The sequence below is a fragment of the Triturus cristatus genome, chromosome 3_1 (assembly GCF_964204655.1).
Source record: "Triturus cristatus chromosome 3_1, aTriCri1.1, whole genome shotgun sequence".
NCBI classification, from domain to species: domain Eukaryota; kingdom Metazoa; phylum Chordata; class Amphibia; order Caudata; family Salamandridae; genus Triturus; species Triturus cristatus.
This window is the reverse complement of record NC_140583.1, coordinates 891,369,521-891,396,155: the sequence shown is the minus strand read 5'-3', so window position 1 is coordinate 891,396,155 and position 26,635 is coordinate 891,369,521. Positions and strand designations below refer to the sequence as shown.

The window sequence follows — 26,635 nt, the reverse complement described above, 5'->3', positions numbered from 1 at the left end:
TACTCATGCGAAAGTGGCACTCAAAGTGTTACATATTTGGCAGTACAATGGCACTGTTACGTGCACTGAAATCATAGAACTATCACACATAAGCTGAAACCAAAAAGTTATACACCTAGGCAATCTGAAAACTCAGCAGCTATGTCCCAAACAAGATTAAATAGTATTACTAAAGGTTGCCTTTGCCTTGGGGAGCCTTCAGGGTGAGCTCTCTCTAATAACAAAAGTGAAAGCAGCCAGGGAATTCAAAGCAGCTCTGCCTGATATAGTCACCTCAATAGATTAGAAGAGGAGTGCTGCCCACCTCAATGGTCAGCTGCATATTGACCATACATTAGAAACTAGTTGTACTAAAGATTTTTGAGAGGCAACACAAATATCTCATATGCAACATTTTAAGTGGTAAATAATTCACATTAAATTAATACTCGTAGTTCTTTATTGGTCGAAATCGATCTTGAGCTTCATTTTATTCTGTTCAAAGGAGCACAGCCACATTCCAAGAACATAACGTTATCTTCCCCATTGGAGTTTTGTACCATGTACCCAAGGCCAGTGAATAACCAGTCTCATGTCCTTATGTCTCTCAACAGAGAGTCTAACCTTTCTTTCGTTGATCGCAATTAGCTGCTTTTTTTCATCTCTAATTCCGGAAATGCTTTTTTTTAAAAACTTAATTCCCATCCCCCCCTCTGCCCTTCCCTCTCCCCCCTCCCACCCCCCCCAACACTCCCACCTCCCCATTTGAGGCATACCGACTCGACATTGAGTCAGTTTTCGTGATGCAAGTACAACACAAAGCCAGAGCTCTAGAATAAAAGAGTTCAGATACTACTATTCAATAGATGCTGCTTAGGGGATCAATCTACCAGGAGTTATTTTTCAAAAGCTGCGTTTTAATTTGTGCATTTTATTCCCCCCCCCTACCTTGTACCATATTCCTTATTTCCCATTAGACAGATGTGCAAGAATCATCCGGTTCTTTATATTCACTTTACTCAGTCCCCTGTGATAATTATGCTTTTCCAGCTATACTAAATTTAAATCACTTTTAACCAGTCAAACTATCAAGATAATCTCTGGCCTTTATCTCGGAGAGAAAAAATTTAGTTTGCCCTCCCCAGATTACTTTGAGCTGAGCTGGATTATTTAAATAAGCTTGTGCTTTTTTATCTTGAAATGGTTTAATCAGCTGGCGCAACCTCCACGGTGGAGTGGCAGAAATCTGGACGAACGAAGTAAGTTATCTCGTTCCTAGATCTTTTAGACTCGGGTCTTGCCTTCTCAAAAACTGCTTGACGCAGTAAAAAATTTCCAAAGTTTACCAAAATGGCACGGGGAAAAGAACCAGCTTTTACTGGCTGTTTTTGAACAAAAGGGACACGGTGAGTGCGTTGCACTTCCCGTGCCCAGTTCCAATCTGTGAGTTCTGGCAGAGAGTCTTGAAACAGATTCACGATGTATGAACTGACATCCCCAGCCTCGACCCCTTCTGGAATACCCAATACCCGTAGGTTGTTCCTACGCTGGCGATTTTCAAACTCCTCCAGCTTCCATTTGACATCAACCAGTTGTGCGTCATGGGAGTCCACTCGTATTTGATTCTGAGCCATCTCAGATTCATTAGAGACAATCCTAGATTCCACATCAGTCAATCGATCCCCGAACGCGCTACATGTCTTTGTCAGTTTGCGAACCACGCCTTGTACCTTGCGCATAGCGGCTTGAGCCTTACGCCCATCTTGGCGTGTCTCATCCCGATGCATTGAGATGGCCTGAAAAATAGATTCAAGCGTTGGGGTGGATGGACCTGGTTGGTTGGAGCTAATTGGGTCAAAAGGCGAGGGATTTGAGAGTTGGTTTGTGGGGGTATAGTCCCAAGCCAGCTCTTTGCCCCCCTGTGTTTTTCTTCTTCCTTTTCCCTGATACAGTTCTTAATTTAATGCCAGGATTGTCGCCTTGATCAGCAACGCTCTCATCCGAAGTAGACATAGATGAAATATCCTCTGACCATTCTCCTCCATCAGATAGAGAGAAAAAGTCGCTAGGTTCTTTCTCAGGCTCAGGCTCAGTGTCTCCAATGTAAGTCTGGCTGGGTTCTAAGACAACATGAGATTGGGGTTGTGGTTGGGGTTGAGGGACCATAGGGGGCGCTGAGCCAGATCGTTGTATCAGGGGTAAAATTGATGTGTGTTATTTTATGGTAGAGCGAAGTAAGTCAGGAGGCATAATCTAGTTGAAAGATAGATGTATTTTGTTCTTACCAAGGTTGAACTTGAGATTCACTGAAAGGACCAAGCCAAATTGCAGGTCTGGTTGCGTTGTGGATAGGATATGGTCATGAAGGAGAGGGCGAAGAAGCCAGGATTTTGGGTTCAACACTAGAAGAACCTGTCATGATGTGTGGCCTGCGCTCATCTTTTTGATCTTGGTAGGCATGCTAGTGTAGTTCTCTGAAGTGGTTGGGCTTGCATGCTTTGAGAGGAAGGAAAGGTTGGCAGTGCCTGTGGAGTATTGTTGGACCTTGGAGAGAGGCTTTGCATCTTTGAAGAACACACTATGCAAGATGTCCAGGTAGAATCCAAGATACTATACTTTCGATGAAGCCAAAGAACTCTCAAGATGTTTGCAAATAGTGGCGGACACTTTAAAGTAAATTTCCTTGTGGTCCAGAGCTCCTTCCCAGTAGTTTTTTTGTTAATGAATCCAATCGTATTGTGGAAACAAACCCAGTACTGTTTCAGAGGTATTCTTAAAAGAGTATAAACTCGTATTTTCTTACGCACATCTTTGCTTTTTAAGTGAGGAATGGAAATAAATAATCCACATCTCTATAAAGGACTTAGAAACTTTTCTTGCGCTATATGTATTGTATTAAGTAGTGCTATGAAATTAGGGAAGTGATTATTTGGTATCAGTGTGATCTTTTTAACTCTGATGAATGTTGGCTATTTATTATAGTTTTAGAAAATAATCTTAGAAATCTACTTGAACCAGAAATCCTGTTCCCACGAAAGAGAAGGTGAAAAGGCGTATGATAATTTTGAACAATTATGACTTGGTTTCATTGATAATATTTCTGTTTCAGTTTCAGGAATTTTAGAGTCCCACCAGAAACTAGAGTCTCATGGATAGCAATGTTCTGAAGTTATATATTTTTTTAATGACATATGTTAGATACTGAAATACAGTGATACAATACTAAAGAATTTATGGCCTGCTTTAGAGTTTGGCAGATGGGCACTCTGTCACAAACGTGACAGATATCTAATCTTCTTTATTCTAAGTGCATTATATCGTGTTGCACTTGTAATAATGCGGACGACATATGAGTTTTCTTAATGGAGTAACCCAACAGCGAAACTCTAATTCAGGCCCTTAATCTTGTCTTTAAATGCCTGCTAGGACCCAGTAAAAGTCAATGCAGAGATGAGTGACAAATAAGAGTGCTAATAGACAGTATCTCTGTTTTCTCCTCTTTCCCAATTCCCTTTCCGCAGGTCTACTGCTAACCAATATTTTCTCTTTCGTGTGGCTGGCTATGGATTTGGGTAGGTATAGGAACATTCATCGCTCCTGTTGTATCTGGACTATAAGGCCAGTGCTTCTTGACAGAGTCTCTGACTTTATATGAGCATAGCACAGCTTATCAAGTGGTTTAAAAATCCAACCGCATCACCCTTGTGCTTGAGGATCTACACTGTCAACCTCTGCAAGCTCGAATCATTTTCAAGATCATCTGCATCACTTACAAATCCCATTACACAAAGACCCCTGTTTATCTAGTTAACAGAGTAACAATAGCTGCAGGTCAACACCAGCTGATGATATCACCAGGTTAGAGACTAAACACTGAAGGAAGAAAAAACAAAAACCTTTCCAGCCTTCCCCTCCACCCAACAAAAGCTGGAACAACATCCCCTCTGATATCAGAACTGCACCAACCTTCCTTCAGTTCAGAAGGAAGCTCACTCGTCTTGCCCTGTTGCCTTGCCCCCATCTATACCCCATTGGGGCAGATCCTTATAGAGCGCTGACTAGGTTCCTTCTTTTGAAATACTAAAACATACATAACTGTATCCAGGAAAACTTCACCTTCACATGCTTTGCTTACCCTACAGTGTGTACCTTCACCATAAGGGCATCTCCCTGTCAGTGGCTGCCTGCCATGTGACAGCCTTCTCTGCTGCACGGCGGGTCTTTACTTTCCTCTAGTAATCCACTCTAAAGTTAACTACAGGTTTTCATCCTCTTAAGTTGGGTGGGCTGTATCTTCTTGGCTGGAGCTGGTGTCTACACTCACAAGGTCATGCAGCCATGAAGAGGAGGGAAGACCTTAGGATTTAGGCATATCCACCCAGACTTGGTGAATGGCATCTAGGTGGAGGTGGAAACTTATGTGTGTGGAGATCTCTGAATATAGATTTCCCTACGTGAATTGTGTATGGATAGTTTATGAATATCATGTTATAGCAAGAGTTACATTGGGTATAAGTAGTATAGTTTTTATTTTGTTGCTAGAGACAGAACAAAGATACAGAGGTACAGTTCCTTCACACAATGTCCATCAGTATTTGATTGAATTGTGGGATCATTTTGAGTTTCTCCTCATAGGAGAGCTGCTGTATATCAGTGGTTTTCCTGTCACACCAACTTGTGTTTCACTCACCTCAATTAAAGTTGAGAGAACCACAAGATAGCTGGCAGCCCATCCGCCATATTTAATTTATGTATTTAATTTATTTATTGAGTTTTATATAGCATGAACTTGACTTGACGGCATCAGAATGCTTTACAAGAATTACATTTACATCGTTTACAGGGTGTATAACAAAAGTGGGAAGGAAAAGGTCGTAAATTATAAGGGTTTACATGGATTACATAAATATCGTTTGCACGAAGTATAACAAAGTGTGAAGGAAAAGGTCATACAATATCTGTGAGGATGGAGGGAAGTAGGGGTCATTTACAGGAGGTAGGTACAAATGTGATGCATATATTAATACAGTATATGGTAGACGTGGTAATTGGGAAGGACAAGCAAAATGATTTAAGTGGAGAAGAGACAGTTTTACGTTTTTTGTGAAGTGGAGGTAGGAGTGGTTGTCACAAAGTTCCTTAGAAAGGGCATTCCAGATTTTGGGGGCGTTCCCAGAGAAGAATCGAGTAAGAGATTTGGTTGTCACGAATTTGGGAGGGATGAGGAGAAGAGTGTTGGAGCTTAATAAAGGTCTTTTTGGCCCGCTTTTGAGAGTTTGTTGGAGAGGTAGTTTGCTTTTCCTGAGTAGGGGGCTTTTTATGTGTTATGCAGGTGGTTTTGAATATACTTTTAGCTTCAATTGGTAGCCAGTTGCATTTCTTGAAAGTGGGAGTGATGTGGTCAAATCGTCTCTCTGCCTAGAGCACTCTGGCTGCAGTGTTGAGTGTGGACTTCATTGGCAGAAGGTGGATTTTTGGGGTGCCAGTGGGATGCCGTAGTCCAGCTTGCAGGGAACTTGGGATTGGATTCCAGTTTCAGGTCTTCGGCGGGGGGGGAGGGGAGGGAATTAAAGGTTTGATTTTTTTAATGTGTTTTAGTGTTTAGAAGGCACTTTTTGCTGAGGCATTGATATGGTCTTTCATGTTCAGGTTTGTTTTTTGAGTTATCCCAAGAGATCTGACAGAGTTGGATATAGATAGTTTACACTTTAGGGCAGTTCAACTATCGATTCAGTTGTGGATGGGGTAGGGATTATTTTTAGGCTGGATGAGGAGGAGTTCAGTTTTTTTGTGGGTTTAGATTTAGGTGATTATTGTTGAGCCAGTTGAGCATCAAGGAGAGAGTGTCGTTGAGATGATGCATGTCTCTAAGTGAAGCGATTTTGATATAGATTTGGGTGTTGTTTGCATAAAGTTGGTGGGCAATCCTGGCTTGTTCCAGGATGAATGCAAGGGGCTCGGTGTGGAGATTGAAGGGGGAAGGGGATAGGATTGAGCCTTGAGAGACTCCTTGGTTGATTAAAGTTGCTGTTGATGTAGACTTGTTGAGTTTTATTAGGTTAGATCATTCGTTCAGGTATGATGAGAACCATTGTAGAATGGTGCTGCTGATGCCAGCCCATTGGTAGAGGGAGTTAAGAAGAATGCTGTGGTTGACAGTATCAACGGTTGCTGAGAGGTCCTGGAGGATTAGGAGACAGGCACCACCCTTGTTGAGGGATCTCTGTAGGTCATCAGCGATGTTCTGGACAGTACTGCAGCCTTTCCTGAATAAGGTTATTGAACTCAGAAGGCTACTTTATCCCATATAATATATGGTCACACCATCACCTTTCCCACTAACCACTTAAAACCTTGGTGTGTAGCACTTTCAGAAAGAGAGAGCATATTTGCAAACATGAAAAATAAAAATAGAACCTCTAGTGCAAAATCAAACAGTCAAAAGCCTGTTTGATATGTGTTGCAAAAAGATATTTGAAACAGCTCAATACAAACTCAGAATGTGTAGAGACATGCTGAAAGATAATAACTTTTCTATTATCATCTAAGGAATGCAAATAAATAATAATGCCCTTTCTGCTATTCACCGTAAACTAGAAAAATAGAGCAGGAGAAAGAAAAGCGACATTTCATTTTCGTTGCTTTAAAAAGCTGCTCTGTGACATGACATGCCTTTCACCTTTGCTGCTTTGTGATGTCAGAACTCGACTGCAATAACCTTTTCGGTTGAGTTCTTACTAATCTTGGACTGAATTCGTCGCTAGGCGCCTATTATAAAGATATTAGAGATGGGCATTTCTACTGGGATTGCAGAATCCCCTATATTATAGTGATATTGCACCCACACAACAGGTTTCACAAGCTACAACTGTAGGTCATATTTGTATATATTTGTGGGGACTGGTGCTGCTATTGTATAATTTTCTGATTGCTTGCTCTTGCTTTCTAAGGCAAAGTATGTGTTAACATCTAAGTGAATATCATTTTAGAACAAAAAATGCTTGCTACTTGGATGGGGGTCAACTCCTTTTGTCTAAAAAATGTATGGCAATAGGTGTGACCTTTAAATGGTTAGAGCCTACCTATTAGCTTTGTAAATGCATGTGTGCACTAGTACCTCTGCACACTGTATTAATTAAGTCATTTAGCATTCTAAAATGGCTGTCATTTATGTTGGAACAGTACATTCTTAGGCCCATATTTATCATAGTGTTGCATTGCTTTTGCGCCATGCAAGGGGACACAAGGGCGATGCAACACTAAAGTCAGATTTATCAAGCCATGGAAGGCTACCTTGTGTGGCCCCGCATGGCTTGATAAATCTGGAGTAACGCAAGGCAGAACAAATCGCTGTCTTGCATTACTCTGCCCCAGGGAGGCGTTCCATGAGTGGAGCCTGGGTGTTCACACACATCCACCCATGGATTTTGGCGCATTCCCAGATTTACCATTAGCGATAAACCTTGGAATGTGGTAAAATGGTATGCCTCCCCAGACGTGGCGTAACGAGATTAAATATCTTTATTCCTTCTTGTTTTTTCATCGTTCTATGTGTGCTGCATTCTGTAGCAAACATAGAAAGAGGAGCATGACTCTCAGGATTGTTTTTGTGCAGGAAGGTCTTCCTTCCTGTACAAAAAAACAATCCTGCCTACAATGCAGGCACCCTTGCACCATAATGCAATGGACTTCCTTTGGCGTTAGGCAGCCAAAAGTGTGCCAGCCCAAGGAATCGACAGGAATGCGCATGTTCATATGCCAGCCAACTTGAAATGTTTTTCTTTTTTTTATTAAAAAATAAAAATAAAGGTAGGTGCAATCCATACATGCATGTGCATGTATTGTGAATCCAAGGTTGCTATCGTGCCATTTGTAATTTACTGCTCGAAAAGGCAAACAGAAATCTTATAAATGTAAATTGCAAATTAAACTTAAAGTACGTTGAAGCACCAAAATTAGAAGTAGCAGCTTGGTAGCACTCTGCAGATGTCGGTCACTCAAAAACAAGAGAAGGGAGAAAATGGAACATAAGCGTAGGGGCGCACAAAGAGAAATATTAATTTTAAAAAAGAATTTAAAGATGAGAGCGTCAGCTCCATGCTGGAGTAACAGATGAGAAGGGAGAAGCAGAAAGAGGGAGTGAGGGTGGTATTAGTAAGTAGGACAAACGGGGGCTGTAGACCATGAAAGAAGATGTGCTCCAATAAAGTGCTGAAATAAAAAAAAGTCAGCAAGTCATTACCGGAAGCCACATGCTGCTAAAATGACCTCTATATGAGTCTTAAAAATGGGTACATCTGTGTGAGTCCCAACCAAATGAAAAAGTATCTGTAATAACTTGGTTTTCGAACCAGATACATGTTTTATATTTCCTCTATACAATGTCGACTAAAGCTTCAAAGACAAGAACATCACAGTCTTAGATAAAAGTGTTAAAATATCTTCATATTCTGATGCATTGCTGATGTTTATAAATCAACACCATTGTTCTCTGATGATATGTGTGCACTACTGGCCTGTTTAACAAGTGGTACCTCATTATAGAAAGATATAATCCATCTCGGTGGATTATATATCTTGTTCACCGTGCATAAATGTCCAGGCTAAAAGGGTTAACACACATTAGTGCCCAAACTAATTCCTTTCTGCATAGTTGGTTGGTAAAAATTTCAAATCCAGCACAAAGTGATGTGCCTATCACAGTTTGCAATTGATGCCTGGTTTGGTTGACAGTGGAGAGGTACCCTTTATATTTCTTTCTGCACGGTTTTTTAACAACCCTTGTCTTCATATTGTACTATGCACAAAAGCAATGTTTACTCAACTCATTTACTGTTTTGCTCAAGAAACTAGTAAATAAAGATAAAAAAAAAAGATGCAGTTTTTCTCACAAACACTGTCCACATTTAGACCAGCAAAAAGAATGATCTAAATGTAGGTAATGTTTCTTATTTCACCCCACAGCACAGTATGACATGCCAGTTTAGTTTTAGTGCCTGGCTTTGACGTGACTTTGTGATATGTGGAGGAAAAGAGAGACGCACCCACAGACCATGCTTTGAGACCACTACAATACATAGATTAAAAATTAAAAAATCGTCATAGTGTAGTTCATTGTCCCGCCAATAAATAGGTTTTTTAACCAGCTGCGACAAGGGAACTTGACTCTTGGGAAACTCCTGTAGATTTAATAAACAGAGAGAATTTGTTGAGAATAGACACATAAGAGATCGGCTGATCTCAACAAGTGTATGAAGCCTGTTGGTCCTGATGAGAACCCCAAAACTCTGTCTGGGGTTCGAAACGCGTCGACCTTAGGTTTAAGCTAAGCATGTGTTAACTAAAAATTTGATTTCTGTGCTTTCTGAAACTAATTATATTTTGCTTAGCACAGAGAATATCTAATATCAAATTTTCAACTGTTTGGCTTCCCCGAAAAATATGAGAATGCAATTTGATAATATTTCTCACATCTAAACGGGGTAGTTGCATTGTGTTTTTCGATTGTTTAAGTTTTCTGTCCATGTGGTGTCTATGTCTTAAATGTGTTTCTATGTTTTTTGTGGTCTGGGTGTGAAGAGCATTGTAAATATTGTGAATATGTATTTGAAAATGTATTGTTGTTACTGCATCTCTTTTTCTTTCTAAAATGTTTGTATAATATTTTTCCAAAAGAGAATGATCTAAAAAGAAAATATAAATCTATTAAATAAGGATTGAATTCATTTCTCTGAGACTACAGTGATTGTTTGTCGTGTAGTTCACACTGAATAGTTTCTGAAAATTAGATCAGTACTTGTTTTGGTTTATTTGGCTTTGACAGGGGCACTACCATATTGCCATGGCAGTGCCTGCATGCAGAAATGCCAGCCGCTACTCCCTCCACATTTTGTGGTCACCAGTGGAGATTCCAGTAAGCAGGCTGTAGTCACTAGTGGGGTCCTCTTTCGACAGGCTGCACAATGATGCCTGGCAAAGGCCACTTACTGACCGATGAAAGCTTCCATATTGAGACCTGTGGTATTTGGTGATCACATTGCTTTGCTTCATCTTGCAGATGTTAGGTTTTTCCTCATAATTATCTATTTCGTTTTCTATTAAAGTCATTTTTTGCATTCCCAAACTTTAAAATAAGTTGTGGGACAATGGTTCTACCTGAAAATGTTGTTAATAAATACATGAAATGTCTCTCTCTAGAGATAAATTCATACTTCTCTGACGCTGTTTGTTTGTACTTTTATGCTAGGTGGTTGTTAACGCACTTATAGGAGCCATCCCATCCATCATGAATGTGCTTCTGGTGTGCCTCATTTTCTGGCTAATTTTCAGCATTATGGGAGTAAACCTTTTTGCTGGTAAATACTATCACTGTGTGAACACCACATCAGGCGAGACGTTTCTGAACACCGAAGTGAACAATGAAACAGAGTGTTTTGCACTAATACACCAGAACGAAACCGCCCGGTGGAAGAATGTGAAAGTGAACTTTGACAATGTGGGAGCTGGATATCTGGCATTGCTTCAGGTGGTAAGTTCTTATTCAGTCCATATTTTACATATACATGCGTGAAAGTAAGAGTCTCAATAAGAACAACAGGATAGTTGCAAAACTGGAAGGGAGGTGTGAGCATCACTTCCACTGTCCCACAGTCCTACAGGTGGTACATTTAATGTTCCCCACTGTGTCAGCTTGCCCATTACCACCAATGTCTTACTGGTCAAGCCTCAGAAGATGTAAGCTGAATAAACAATTTTGTCAAGGGGAATCTCAAAAGTTTTTTGGGGAAATTTAACAATGCTCGTATGGGGGCGGTCCATTTGCAAAACTGCAAGGAACATTTTATAAAGACATTTCAAGCTGTAAATTCACATGCAATGGATATATTTGAAATTTTAAGGTCTGTTGATAGTATTGTAGATATTTATGAAAAATATTATAAACTTTAAATTTATGCACAATGGAAGTATTAATTAATTTCATGTTTGTTTCAATAAGGTTATAGATTTGAAAACGTCCACCTCTAATTCTGAATACCAGTTTATCAATTTATGTGTCCTGCAACCTACAGAACATTTAGTTACCTGATCTATTTTTGTGCCTGGCTATCTGTTAATCCATACAAGTACTTTCTTGCTACATTAAAATATTTTGTACCGCTCTATCTTAAATACATACATAGGTCTGGAGAAGAAACAGAATGCAAATTCAGTGGTTTTACTTACTCTTAACTCATCCACAAATTAACCAATCCACTATTGAGGGATTCGCTTTGCTCATACGAGATTAATTATACAGTAGCTAGCTTTTTCATTGGAGTTTTATAATGTCATTTTCCATTAAGTTAGGCTGGGCATTTGCTGATCTGAATCAAAACAATCTTCATCAAAAGCAAATAGTTTTCCCATTTATGGAAGACCCCTGGTTAGACGGGGTGCCTACCACATACTGCTGCAACTCAGCTGCATCTCAAGGCTGGAGGCACGAGTTAGCTGTCCTGGATTTCCATAGTCATTCACATTTTGCTTCCTCCCACCATAGCATGCGTCATGGAACAATATATCAGCCCACTTCAGCCATTACCTCTCTCTGGTGGAAGTGACAGCTTTTGGTACTGCACACGTGCACTTCCTCAAAAACGTAGTCCCCTTCACCAGGCAGAGCAGAGCATCATGGGGCAAAACAATGGTGATATATCATCCTTCACCTATACAGTTACCACTGGGAATCGAAGTGAGTGGACTTACCGCTTGCACTGGTTGAAGAGACTTGGAGACAGGAATTTTCAATGCATACTTTTGCAGGTACTTTTCTGTCATCAGAGATTATCCCAAACAGCTTCAGGGAGACGGATCAGCTTCAAGTATCTATCAAGTAACTTTCTGGTATCTGTTTATCCATGTTCATTTGAAAACAGGGTCTAATTTCCTCTTCTGCACGTTTCCTTTCATTCATAAAAGTATGTCAAACGTCGCTAAGAAAACAGTGTTTCCAGGCAACTGGTTTTCCTCTGAATACTTTGTTCAAGCATAGCAGTAGCATTTCATTTTTTTAGGCCTTGGCACATGCACCCATAGTGGCCTTCTTTGAATGCATTTCTAGTCTTTTTGTTTTTTTAAATAATTTTTTATTTCGTTTTCAGAAAAAGAGAACATACAGTAATCAAATGAACACATTATGAATAAAATATAACAATTAATATACAAGAAGATATGAGTACATAATTCATAAGAGGAAAAGATAAATATGGGTAAGTAATTCATTAGAGGAAAAGCTAAAAAGAGGTGAAGAAAAGAAAAAAGGATAGAAGAAAGAGATATAGAGGAGAAGAAGAAAAGAAAGGAAGAGATAGAAAAGAGGAAAAAAGGGGAGTTAAAAATTAGGAGAAAATAAGAAATTAAGATGCAGGTGCATGTGAAGAAAGATAAGAAGTAAAAGGTAGCCATAGTAGGTCAGATTTAATTTTCTGAGAAAGGGAGAGAGAAGAAATAGTAGCAATTCTGTGTTCGTCACAAATATAGTTCCTCCAAGTTAATAATGATAATTGAAAGTTATCTTTCCAACAGGACAAAATCACTTTAAATGCTATAGCAATAAATAAATCAAACAGCAAAGTAATATGATTAGGAACATCAAAATCAGGTGAGGAGGAACCTAAAAAAAAAAATTGTATTGTTAATGGAATATTACATTGAAATATTGTCATACATTTATACCAAATATTTTTCCAAAACTTTAATACATTCGAACACTCATAAAGTTGATGAACTAAAGTCCCAGTAGAGTCAGAACAAGACCAACATAAAGATGAGGAAGTAGGGGAAAACTTGGATATAGAAACATGGGTAATAACAGCTCTATTATCAATAAAGTAAAGGGAGTGAGTAATTAACGCGGCAACAGAAGTTTTAAATCACTTGAGCCATAATTTATCCCAAGCAGGGATCGGGAGTGATAAAGATAAGTCTGCTTCCCAGAGTAATTCGACATGGGATCTAGGACGTTAAGTAACAGGGGATAACAAAATCTTATAAATAAAGGCAGCCTTAGGCCTATGCTCCTGAGAAACATTGTATAACGGTTAGGGTGAAGTGAGTAAGGAAGAAGTTAAAGGGAAATTAGTGGAAGATAGATAAGACTGCAAAGCTGTTGATATTAAAAGATACTCATTAAAAAATGAGTCAGGTCAACTATATTGTAATTGTAACTCATGGAAGGGGATAACAGAGTTATGTTGGATTAGTTGATGAATAAAAATAATTCCCTTCTCCTTCCAATGTTGGTAATAAAATGATTTACGTTTGTAGTTGATGAATTTGTTATACCAAATAGTGGAAGACAAAAACATTTAAATGAATCTGGACCATCAGAAATGTTTTTATATAATAATTATCGGGAGTATTTTAGAGTAGGATTATCTGATATGAAGGTGCAGCTAGACATATATATTATATTGAGAAAGGAAAAATCTTTTAATGGGGACCGCTCAAAAACAGTCCAACGAGGGATAGGGATATCAGCAAAATCATAAGTTAAAGCAAAATATTGATGAATTAAAAGTGCAGAGTGATAAGCTTTAATATCAGGAAAACGTACACCTCCTTCTGTTTTGGGACACTTAAGTTTCATAAGAGCAATGCGAGGGTGTTTGTTGTTCCATAAAAACTTTATACAAATAGAGTTAATCTGTGAAAAATATGACGCAGGAATCCGGAAAGGTAACATGGATAATGTATAAAGGACATGGGGTACAATCATCATTTTAATAGTATCTAGTCTACCCCACCAAGACAAATGAAGGGGAGACCAAGAAAGAAGTAGTGATTGTATTTTGGTAATTAGGACGTTAAACGTATAACTAATGGTAGTAGATAAGGTAGAGGAAAACCAAATACCAAGATGTTTAATATTTGTGGGACACCAGGTAAATTTAGTATTATTAAACATATATTGATAGCAAAGAGAGTTCAAGGGTAAATCAAATCAAATCAGGTGTTTGTTAAGTGCGACTACTCACCTGTAAGTGTCTCAAGGCTCTTGGGAGTGTGGGGGGGGTTCGCAGGTTCCAGTCCATCAAGGAGGGGATCGGTCAAAGAGCCAGGTTTTGAGGTTTCTTGCGAAGATAGGGAGCGATGTTATCTGTCTGACGTGGAGCAGAAGGTCGTTCCAGGCTCTGGCCGCGCGGAAGGAGAAGGAGCGGCCTCCCAATCTGGTCTTTCTGGTGCGGGGGACCACGTCGTAGGCTCCTTTGGGGTGCGTGTAATTTGAGTCAGCTATTCAGGTATGCTGGTCCGGTGTCGTGGAGGGCCTTGTGAGCGTGGGTTAGCATCTTGGAGGTGACTCTAGCTTCGATGGGGAGCCAGTGGAGTGTTCGCAGGTGCTGGGAGATGTGGCAGTGTCTTGGCAGGTTGAGGACCAGTCTTGCGGCGGCATTTTGGATGTTCTGTAGCTTGCGGGTAAGGTTTTTGTTTATTCCGGCATAGAGTGCGTTGCCGTAGTCGAGCCTGCTGGTGACCAGGGTAAGACTTCTGTCTTAGAAAAGTTCAACTTATATCCAGGGATACTAGAATATAACCGAACTTCATCCAAAAAGGGAGGGAGGGAGGTATTAGGATCAGACATATATACCAGAATATCATCAGCATATGCTGACAATTTAGTTTCTATAGAATTATGTGTAAAGCCAGAAATACATGAATTAATTTGAATACGTTCAAGGAAAGTTTCAAGACATAAAACAAATAACAGGGGCAAAAGGGGACAGCCTTGGCGTGTGCCTCTAAATAATGGAAAAGATTTAGAAAAATTGTTATTAACAAAAATACTGGCACGAGGAAAAGAATATAGCAATTTAACATGAGAAATAAAATTTGGACCAAAACCAAACCATTTGAGTGTAGTGAACATGAATTGCCAGTTAATGCGATCAAAAGCTTTTTCGGCATCTAAGGACAATGCGGCAAGTGGGGATTTGTACTTTCTCCCGAAGGAGATAACATTAGCAAACATGCAAGCATTATCCAAGGCCAATCTGCCCCTAACAAAACCAGTTTGATCTGTCTTAACCAATAGTGGGATAATACTCTCAAGACAAGTGGGAGGATTTAGCAAATATCTTACGGTCATAATTGATTAAGGAAATGGGACAATAATTTTTACAAAGGGAATGATCCTTGTCAGGTTTGGGAATAAGGACAATTAAAGCCTCCATAAAAGAGCCAGATGCTTTGGAGTCACTAATGAATGAGGTAAAAAGGGCCAGAAGTTTAGGAGCAAAAATAGAGTTAAAAGTGGAAACCAGTTCAACAGAAAGACCTGGTGCTTCTGATTTTTTTAAGGATTTAATGGCTTCCATTATCTCCCTAAGAGTAACCTCTCCTTCTAGTAATTCAAATTTATCAGGAAGCAAAGGTGGATTAGGAAGGCCCGAAAAAAAGATGTGTGAATTTTGAGCAGAGGATTTCGTATCATCAGAGTTTTAGGATTGATAATAATCATGAAATGCAGTAGCAATATCTTCATCAGAGGACGCCAAATTATTAGTAGAGTCATTTAAAATAGGACCTATATTTTTACGTTCAGATTTAATTTTCAAATAATTGGCCAACATCTTGCCAGCTTTATTTTGACTACCGTGATATTTAGATTTAATTTTAAGAAGAACATTACATGCATCAATTGTGGCAAGCTTGTTAAGAGCAGATTTGGCCTTAATCAATTCATGAAGAACAGAGGAAGATTTAGAAGTAAAATAGTTATGTTCCAACAGTTTCAGTTGTTGTAATAAAGTTGCATACTTGGCTTTAGCTGTTTTCTTCTTTTTTGCTGAGTATGCAATAGCAAAAGCACGGAAGGAAGCCTTAAAAGCATCCCAGTTATTAGTAATGTTGGTGTCTAAAGGGTTGATGATACTAAAAAATGTGTTAATAAAGGTAGTATCTTCAGTTACAAAAGCAGTTTCTGGCAGCAAAAAATTATTAAGTTTCCAACTACCAAATTTTGGAGAACTCAGGGAAAGATCAATAGCAGAAAAAACGGGGGCATGATCAGAAATAAAAATAGATCCAATCTCAGAGGATTGAATAGATGGGAGTAAGGGTTTACTAACCAAAATACAATCAATTCAAGAGCGAGTATTGTGAATGTTAGAAAAAAAAGTAAACTGAAGACTATCAGGATTACAGGTCTTCCAAACATCCTATAATGAATGAGAGGCAATGGCAAATTGAAATGATTTATGAGTTTTGTCAGAATTAAATTAACATTTGGATTGTCTGTCCAAAAATGGGTCTAACCATTCACTAAAGTCTCCAGCAACAATAATATTTGGGCCTTCAAAAGAGGACAGTAAGATCTTAATACTATTCCAAAAGTCTGGGTCTGGTTTAACAGGGCCATAAATATTCAATAAAACAAGTTATTTGTTTTGTATAACAACCTTAGCCATTACCCATAGTCCATCACTATCACATGTTGTAGATAGAATTTGTACATGAATCGATTTATAAAACAGTATAGCTACACCACCTTTCCGATTAGAGGCTGGAGAATAAACAACTTGACCCACCCATTGTCTTTTCAATTTAAGTGATTCCACATCATTACAATGCGTTTCTTGAATAAATGAAGCATGAGAATTCAATTTAGACAAATGAGAGAGTACCTTTTGTCTTTTGACTGTGTTTCCAAGACCATGAACATTCCATGTGACAACATTATACATAATGGGGGGAAGGGAGGGTGAAACATGAATGGAGATGATACACTTCAGGAGAACAACTGGAAGCAAAAAAACACCATTTATTAGATAAATTCAAAAAACAAAATGTACAACAGCAAATAACACTAATAAGTACAAGCATCAAGCAACCTATTGAAGAAAGATAAGCACTTGAAAAAATAAAATGAAAGACAATCATACAAACAAAAAATTGATAATGAAATTGCACCGTAGAGAAAAAGTAGAAAGATAATAGGAAAAGAGAGAAAGAGAGTAAAGAGAGAAAAACTGAAAAATAAGGAAAGTAAGCAGATCAAGGAAAAGACTCCAGATCTGAAGATAAACAAGCAACAAGACGAAGGGGGCAAGGTGACGACACAAACACGGACAGTGGTACGAGTAAAGAAATAATATAAAGCCTTAGAAATAAGTAAAATGAGCAACAGTAACAGGAAATAAAGAGTGAAGAAAAAAAGAAAAAAAGAATTTTTTTTGGGAGGTATATAAAATAAAATGTCTAAAGGAAGAATAAGTAAGAGTAAGAGTGTAAAGGAATAATTATAGGAATAACAACAACCAATTAACTAGTAAAACTAAGAAAAGATAAAAACACAAATTTTCCATATTTCGAGGAGAGATATTGTTGAGAAAGAGTTTGAGTTTAGCAGGATCATCGAAAGAACGTGACCTTCCATCATGGGTAATTTCGCAAAGACACGGGTGAAGAATACCATATTGAATGTTCAAGTGTCTCATCTGGGGACAGAGAGCCAAAAATTCCTTACGTCATGCATTTGTTGTATTTGAAACATCTTGTGAGATAAAAATGTTATGGCCTGACCATATGAGGCGTCGTTTGGATTTAACTGCTTTCAAGACATGCATCAATTTAGTGAATTTGAAGAAAAGCATAATGATACCATGTGGTTTGTTAGAGTTAGGCTGAAGACGACCCAAACGATGTGCCCGTTGTATGTTGAGAGGTGATGAAGATTGAAGATCTAAGAGTTCCGGCAGGAACTTTTTCAGAAAGGGTAACATATCTCGACCCTCAATATTTTCCGGCAGGCCATGAAGTTAAAATTGTTCCTTCGATTGCGATTTTCCAAGTCTCCGGTATGAAGTTTAAGCTGATGAATTTCTTGCTCTGACAAGGGGATTTTAGTATAGACATCTTGGAGATCCCCAACACGCTGTTAAAGCTCCATAACCTTGCCCTCCATGATTATCCAGCGGTCTTCAATTTCTTTCAACTTTTCATTAGTAGTAATCATAAAAGGCTGAAGACCACGCACCTCCTCTAAAATAGAGTCCAGAACAGGATTTTGTGAGGTTTGAATGGGGGAGGGTAGATTATTCTTATGTCTCTTTGGTTTAGCGCCTGAGGAGGATGATCTAGAGAATGTGTGAGGGTCATTTGCCATCTTGAATTGTGGGAGAGATCGATGGGTAGTAATTAAAAGTGGACAAATGCGACCCATACACCACAGGAGAAGAAGGTAGAAATAGTGACCATCCAAGGATGAGTAAAAGTGCTGGGTTTAATAGAAACAAAATAGTATATTACTGTAGTCAATGAGGAAAAAAAGGAATAAGATCTAATATAACCTCAGTATGAAAAATTGTTGTCACCACAAAAAATACGATACGTACTATGTGAAAACATGAAGGATGCACCTTTTAGAATTCAAAAAATGGAAGATACGCATTCAGCGCATAACAGTAACAGCAAAAAGTTCTTCCTCATACTTGTTCCACAAAAACTGACGCAAATTGGTAAAAGTAACCTGCTATTCTTAGGCTACCTCCATAGCATGCAGCAACATGAAGAAAACATAAAAACTGGAAAAAACCTTCTCTATTTTCTTATTTGTTATCCACTCTTCATGCCATTCATAGTGAGCGAGAGCAGAAAAAGGAGCAGCATTCAAAATACTTCATATTTATTTCAATTTGAGCAACATACCGGCAGCATGAGAGTAAAGGTCGTGATATGAAGGCGGCATTCGTTGATAGAAAAAAAAAACAGAACGCTAGCACCGCAATTTAAAATGGCGGACGCCCGCGTTTCCGTAAGGGAAATATCACCGCCGCAGCCTCAGGCTTCGCGCTACATATTGCCGGAAAAAGAAAGCAGCCACTGCACGCACCTGGGAATTAGGAGTACGGAGCTACCATCCACACCCGTAAACTCTGTTATTTAAGGCGAATAACTTCAAAGAAGCTCCGCTTCCTAGCGGAGCTCAAACCCCGTCCGCCATCTCGCTGCGGCATCCAAGCCACGCCCTGCATTTCTAGTCTTTGATAAACCCCTTACAGAGATTGCCGCCGCCGTTGTATGCGCACCTCCAAAGCATTAAAGCAAATATTTTTCTGTGCTGAGACCTATTTGCTTTGCCAATGCTTGCTTGTATTGTTGCCTCCAGAGTTGAGCAATTTTGTTGGACATATGAATAGCAGCCTGCCTTTCGATGGCAAATTCTGTGTAGGTGCTGTATTTGTAAATCAGTTTTTTGTGTCAGTCAATAAATGTTTCTAAACTGTATGTGCTTTTAATTATTGACAACACATTGAACTCCTGTGGTGCTCTTCAGCACTTGTAATATACCAGGCAGCAGTCATGAGTTGGTGCTTTTCCCCAATGTAGGTGCACTTTTACAGCAGGTGTAGTTGTGACATTTTGGATGCATTTTCCCAGTCTGTAAAACAATTTATATTTCACACAAAGTGCTGCTCTGTCACTGTTCTGTGCACATTGCTGACCCTAGGAATATTCCTATAATCCTAAATGTATCTGGAAATTTTCACAGCAGTAGTCCTGCGCACCTCAAGGTAGGGCTGTGCGACTCTGCCCTGCCTTCGTTCTGCCCTGGAAGTGGCAGAGTGGAGTGGAACCACATAACAGTGCAGAGGTCAGTTAATTTCTTTCTGCATCTTTGTACGAGGATCCGGATCTCCAGTCCCAGTTTCAGCAGTTTTCAGGACCTTTATTTTTAATAGTCACTCTGCATATGTACCAAACCAACTCTCAAAGCTCTAGGTACGTCTCACTGTGCCCAACTCCATTAGTGTGGTGCACATCTATACAGGTCGTCCGTATAGATGTGCACCACACTTGGGGGCATATTATCAAGAAACGGCGTTAAAATTATTGCCGCTTTAGCGGCAGAAAACTGCCGCTAAAGCGGCGATAATGGCCTTGAAGATATACCCGTGATAATTCCAATAGAAGCCCATGGTCTGGTGTCAACATGAGCTTCTATTGGAATTCTCTGCTGCATATTATCAAGCCCATTATCGCCGCTTTAGCGGCAGTTTCCTGCCGCTAAAGCGGCGATAATGTTAACGCCGTGCTTGATAATATGCCCCTAATTGAGTTGGACACAGTGAAATGTACCTCTTTCCAATGCTCATCTTGAGAAAACACCTCAGCTCCTCCCTTCGGGGAGTTGTAGCCCACACCTCGTTGTGAGGAGGGAACCTATATGATGAAGCATGTCACCTAACGGTGAGTGAGGGTTCTTGTCCTGGAGGGATTTCTGCCCCCTCCTTTGCCCTCTCACATATCTTCTGACACGATCTCTAGATTTTCACCTGTGCTAGGTGTAACTTTGATATCTGGACTTGGGGCACAACTCTAAGTCTTCTGAAGAGTGTGCACTCATGCACCGGAAAGCAAGCTAGTATTGTGAAGCAAAGACTTATGTTGCTGAACATCGGAATAAGTCATGGACCTCATGTAAGTCCTGCTCCAAGTCGAGGGTGTGGACCCACTTTTGCTGTCAAGACCAGTCCCAGGACAGCTCCTCTTTATGGTCAAAGTCACCAGGTAAGTCAAAGTCCAAGTCAAAAAGAAAATACAAGGAAGCGAACTGAATGGAGCAACATCTCGCCATTCTCTATTGAAAGAGAAGTTGCGAGGGCGTCAAGGTGCCAGTCAGTCTCACTTCCAATTTCTGCTTGAGAAGCCCATTCCACAATTGACCCCAGGCCATTGGTTATGCCACATCAGGTTGAAGCCTTCAATGAGTTCAAGCCGCATATTCTTGGCACTTTTGTGGCTTTCTCTTGCACATCTACTGCTCCTATAAAATCCATAGGGGCCTCCAGTCAGGTTAGCGCTGGCAGATCCATACTCAGTCCCTCACACCCACCTTGAGTTCCGCATCGATTCCAGTGCTGACTTCCATTCCGACATCGAGATATGTGTGCTAATCTCTCTTTCTTTGATGTTGGTACCGATGTCGCCGGTACCGGACGAGATGCACGAGCTGACTCTGCTGTTCAACCTCGAACTTAATCCTTCTCGATCACAGATTAGGATTAACTCCAGTGCACCCGGTTCCTGTGCACCCCGTTTCAGACACCATAAAGCTTCTGCCGCAGATACATCATCAAAGTCTCCTTCCTCTTTTTCGTTTCGATTTCATAGTTTACCTCCTGGATATGACAATGGGGATGATTTGCCCCCGCATTATGATGATGACAGTTGATATATATATATATATATACCTACAGGTGACAAGTGGGATTGAAATGTCACCTGAAACAGGGTTGTTGTCACCCATTGGGCCCCCAACAGAAAAAAGTGTCTCCTTTGCTGTGGTGATGTGACATGCAGCTGAGGTCCTGTATCTACAACTGCCTTCTATTGAAGATAAAAATAATGTCCTCATGGAAGGCTTAAAACCTGGGATGCTTCATCTGACCCTTTGCTTACATCCAAACAAGCCCTCACTGACACTCTAATAGGTACCTGGTGTAAACTGTGCTCTTTTCCACTAGTGAACAGGTTGATGGCTAGATGCCAAACACCGGCACCAGGTGAACCAGATTTTTTAATGACCTGTCCTCCTCCAGAGAGCTAGCAAGTGATTCATGCTTCCACCAGCAGCGTGAACCCCAAACTTGCCATACAAATCCCACAGTCAGGGAATCAAAGAGGATTGAGGCATTCAGGAAACAAGTGGTTTTGTCAGCGAGCCTGGCTTTGAGGTTGCAGTTTGCCTACTGGGTTGATATACACACGCCCTCTAGGACATGGCAAGCTAAATCTTGTTGGTGGTCCCGCAAAAATATGGAGCCTACCTGATTCAAACATTTTAAGGTGGTCATGATGCAGCTGAATTCGTCATTTGTGCTGGCCTGGCTATGACCTATTGCTTGGGGTCAGAAGTCAGCATGTGTGTGGTACTCTGTCACCATGCAAGGATGCACCCGATGGGGTTTTCACAAGATGTGCAGGCATCCCTTATGAATACATCTTTTGAAGGATCCTGCCTCATTGGCAAAAAAGCTGACTCCACATTCTCCAGGCCTTTCTGCTCTTTCAAGACAGTTCCCCCACCAGTTTTGGTATGTCTGAGAGTACTCAAGGTGATAGGTGTACAGACAGCACTAGGCCTCTGCAGCAGTTGCTCAAGTCCATTTGTGGCCCCAGATGACAATGTAGAAAATACCATGCAGGCCCCCAAAGGCACCGTTCTTCCCACTCCCCTTCCCCTGTAGCAACAGCCTCCAAGCTAATTTAGTTTCCCATAGCAGCACACATCCATGCAGTGGTTGGAAGGATACTTGCTTTGTTCCGGGATGGCAATCTTTCACATCTGCCACATGTCTCTCCTTCAGATAGCCCATTAGGGCTGACCCCTTCGATTACTTTCTGGCCCATCACAGCGTCCTCCCACATCAGAGCAGCTCTCAGAAAAGCACCTTTCCATCTTGCTGAAAGAGGTGTGAGCTCTGTTTTCCAATGGATCCATGATGAGGGTTCAGGCCACAGAAACAGGGACAGGCTGTTACTCCCGCTATTTCTTCATGCCGAAGAAGGCATGTCCGAATACCTTCCTGGGTGTTGACAGTTTGGAAATGCTCATGCTAGCCCAGGTTCTATCTGCCCTGGATCCGATCTACTAGATGGTGGCCTGCAGGATCCGTGCTGTTCCTCAGAGGTTGCATGCAGGTCAGAGTGGGCCAGGAGCATTTCCAATTTACCGTAATGGTGGTGGTCACAGCCTGAGATTGGGGGTGCCAGTTTTCCCTACCTCGACAATTGGCTATTGAAGGCTGGCTCACGGTCAATCGGGACCACCTCTAAATGACAGCAAACCTCTGGTCATCTTTGGGGTTCTCGGTCAACATGCTGAAGTAGCACCTTACTCCTTTGCAGAGACAGCCAATCATAGGAGCTGACTTGCATATGGTGCAGTTCAAGGCCTTCCCTCCATCACGAGTCCAGGATTTTTCGGGCTATGATCCCGATGTTTCAGCCTCTGTTTTGGGTCTCAGTGAGCATGTGAGTACCCTACAGTGCAATCTGAAGTCTCAGTGGGATCAGAACCAAGGAAACATGTTGGATTCTATATAGGTCTTGGAGGAGACTGCATGAGATCTGCAATGGTGGCTGTTTGACCTCAGTTGAACTAGTGGCAGGCCCCACTCCCTACTCTACCTACAGCTGGTGGTAGAGACAGATCCATCACGGTTTGGTTTGGAAGGTTGTCTTGGGGAGGGGGAGATCAAAGGACTCTGGTCTCTGGGGGAAGCCCAGCTCCATCTCATTCTTTAGGAGTTGCAGGCCATTTGCCAGTACTAAAGGCCTCCCTACCATCCATCAAGAGGAAGCTGGTGTAGAATCTCATGAACAACACTACTCCCATGTGCTAATGCAAAAAGCAGGGCTGAGTGATGTCCTAGGTCCTGTGACAAGAGGCACTGCACATCTGAAGTTGGCAGGGCTGTCGGCATTTCTCTGATTGTGAACTATCCGGTGGAATTTTTAAATACAAGCTCAACCAACGGTGCCTGGTGGATCATGAATGCAAAAAGGTGGTGGGAGGAATGCTTGAATTAATCTCAGCCACTGGCGATCACTCTGGGCTATATTCCAGACCAATGTTTTTCACCCACTGAGCCATTCTAGACAAAGACTCACCTTATGCAAATCAATGTTGGCCCTACTTTAATAGGAATAGTTCAACCCTGAACTGCCAGGCCAGGTCCCCTCCAGATGGGAACACAAGCATCCCCAGACCGGTTTCAAACTACTTACGTCTCATCAGTGTGGTATAAGTTGTGCCCTATACAAAGTTAGAATGGAACCCATGTCTGGGCATGACTATCTTTCTTAGGGCATCTACTGCAAAAACAACAAAGTGATGAAAGGAATGCTTGTATTAATCTCAGTCACTGGGTATTGCTCTGGGTCGTATTTCATACCATAATTTGTCATAAACTGTTCCATTCTAGATAGAGACCCACCTTATGCAAATCAGTCTTGGTCCTGCTCCAATCAGTACAGTCCAGCCTGAACTACCTGGCAAGGTCCCCTCCAAATGGAAACACAAGCAACCACAGACCAGTTTAGACCTACTTAGGTATCATCAGTGTGGTATAGGTTGTGTTCTATTGCACAGTGGGCACAGGACCCATGTCTGCACATATCTGTGGAACTTAGGGCATCTAATATAAAAACAATAAGTGATGTAAGGAATGCTTGGATCAATCTCAGCCACTGGTCATTGCTCAGGGCCGCATTCCAGACCATCGTTTATCACCCACTGGGCCATTCTAGCTAGACACCCATCTTATGCAAATCAGTCTTGGTTAGTCCATTTCAGTGAGGGCTGAGTTTAATTGCAGCATTCTATCAATCACTTGTTTATATATTTTAGTGGATTAAAAATGACGGTTGCACCTGAGGTGGCATATGACATCTTTCAACAGTGGAGAGAACCCTTGCTGAATCTTTTTACAACCGTCACAAATGCTCAGTGTCAGAACTTTTGCACACTGGAGTTTCTAAGAAGGCTCGCTCTGGGAGACGCATTCTGGCAGTAGTGCACAAGACTCCTGTACGCTTTTCTGCTTTTGCCTCTCCTGGCCCGAATTCTGAAGAAGATCAAGAACAACATCCTTGCTGCCTGTCATCCTTCTACAATGTCCTTCTCCACCGGGCACTGGGACAAATGTATGGCCTGTTGTAAAGTCTGCAACACAGTCCCGTTTCACGCCAAATTGTCGGATTTCTTAATGTTTGTGCTGTTTTCAACCTAGCAAGGTCTTGCTGTGGGCACTATTAAAGGTTATTTGTCGTCCTTTTCAACATTTTTACATTTACCAGACCAACAGTAGATACTCAAACCACCATAGTGATGCAATTTATTAACGTTTTGACACACATGTTCCCTTCTAAACCATTTGTAATGCCACACTGGGATCTTTACTTGGTCCTGATGTTTCTCATGTATACCCACTTTGAGCTCATGCACAGCTGCTCATTGAGTCTCCTGACCCTCAAGACTGTTTTCCTCCTTGCGATCATTTCAGTTTATCGCATGAGTAAACTCGAGGGACTGTCATTTCAACCTCCCTACACCAGCTTTTTTTTCAGACATACTGATGCGAAGGACCTGGGGGGCCTCTATCTAAAAGTCCTGACTCCTTTTCACATTTGCAAATCTTCTAGAATTTTTGGTCCAGTGTAGGAATCTGGTTCTCTATATAGTACAATAAAACAAAGTACACTGTGCAGAGTCCAGTGGGTCCCCAATTGGTTTACAGAGGCTAAAGTAGATAATACTAATGCTCTGTTTTGTGGTAGTGCGGGCTAGTAGTTAGGCTTATCAGAGGGTAGCATTTGTTGTACTCACAGACGCAATAAATGAGACACACACTCAAAGAATAAATCCGAGACCAATTTAGAAAAATAATTATTTTTATATATATTTTCAAACCAAGAACTACATTCAAAGATAACTACTGTATTTCCTATGAATTTTCAAAGATAATCAAATCGTTAAAAATTGTGCGCAATTATGCACCATGCAATCCTATGGGAGGAAACAGCAGGTAGGTAAAGCACACAGCACAGACTGCTGTAGGGATTCACCTTCCGGGGTTATAGTAGCAGGAAGCTAAGGTCCAATGTTCTATTAACAGTTCGTCGGGTGCATCCCGAATTCTGCCAGGAGCAGGGAGTTGGTGGACCTGGTAGCTGGCGCACTATGGGGAAGGGGGCCCTCTAAAGACAGGCTGCAGAGGGGAACTTGCAAGCAAGTCTGAGTGCTCCCAAAATTGTGCTAGGGTTGCAATGGCCTTAGGAACAAGGGAGCACAGCCGGTTTGTCATCACCCAGGCTGGGCAGACTTGGGCATGTAGGTTGGCCGGCTCCAGTGCCTAAAGGTGCTTCTCACGGTCAGGGGCCAACAGCTGGCTGGGGCAAATTCAGGACTGCTGGGCCACTCTCGAAGTGGGTCTCACGGGTCTTGATGTCCCTCTGCAGCTGCTGGGTTCTGGTACATTTTGGAGTCCCGACTGGACTCTTTAATGTCAGTCTTGGGGGCAGGGCATCTGGTACCCTGGAGATTGGTAATGCACAACTCCGGTTGGTCCTGGTGCCTCCACACTCGGTGGGGAGACAGGTCTGACCTTCCAGAGCATGAGTCTCACTACCTGGTCAGTTACTGTGCCGGTCAGGCTGTTGAGCTTCAAGTCAGTGGACTGGACTCTATGGTTTCAGTGCTTGCGCTCTGCATAGGAGTAGCTCCTATAATTCAAGGGAGTTCTTGGGCAGTTTGTGAAGGCTGGTAGTCCTCTGGGGTTCTTAGAGGCCGCACAGCAACAGGATGAGACAGTTTACATTGAATGTCGAGTCTTGAAGTGGAAGGCAGGTGTTCGTGTCAAAGCTCCGTGGCACGCACTCACTTCTCGGGTTCAGCAACTCTTCTTTGTCCTCTCGTCTTTAGGTCCATCGAATCTGAATTTAAGGGTCGGGGTGCCACCTAAATGCTCAATTTAGGGTTGTTCTTGGGAGTACCGGGTATTAGCCAATGGGCTGTCTACCCATAGGGTGACTTCACCCACCAGTCAGTCAACACACTAGTAGTCAGTAGGTTTTCATGGGGCACCTTTAAGGTGCCCTCTGTGTTCATTTATTA

General features: G+C 41.2%; 1 protein-coding gene across 1 annotated transcript in view; it reads left to right on the top strand.

Moving 5' to 3' along the window:
* Nucleotides 1-26,635, top strand: part of LOC146861242 (sodium channel protein type 2 subunit alpha-like) — a 784,117-nt gene that overhangs the window by 658,886 nt on the left and 98,596 nt on the right. Inside the window, exon 22 of the mRNA XM_085645402.1 lies at nt 10,226-10,507. Within this exon, the coding sequence (XP_085501528.1) occupies nt 10,226-10,507 (282 nt within the window). The remainder of the gene's footprint in view (nt 1-10,225; nt 10,508-26,635) is intronic.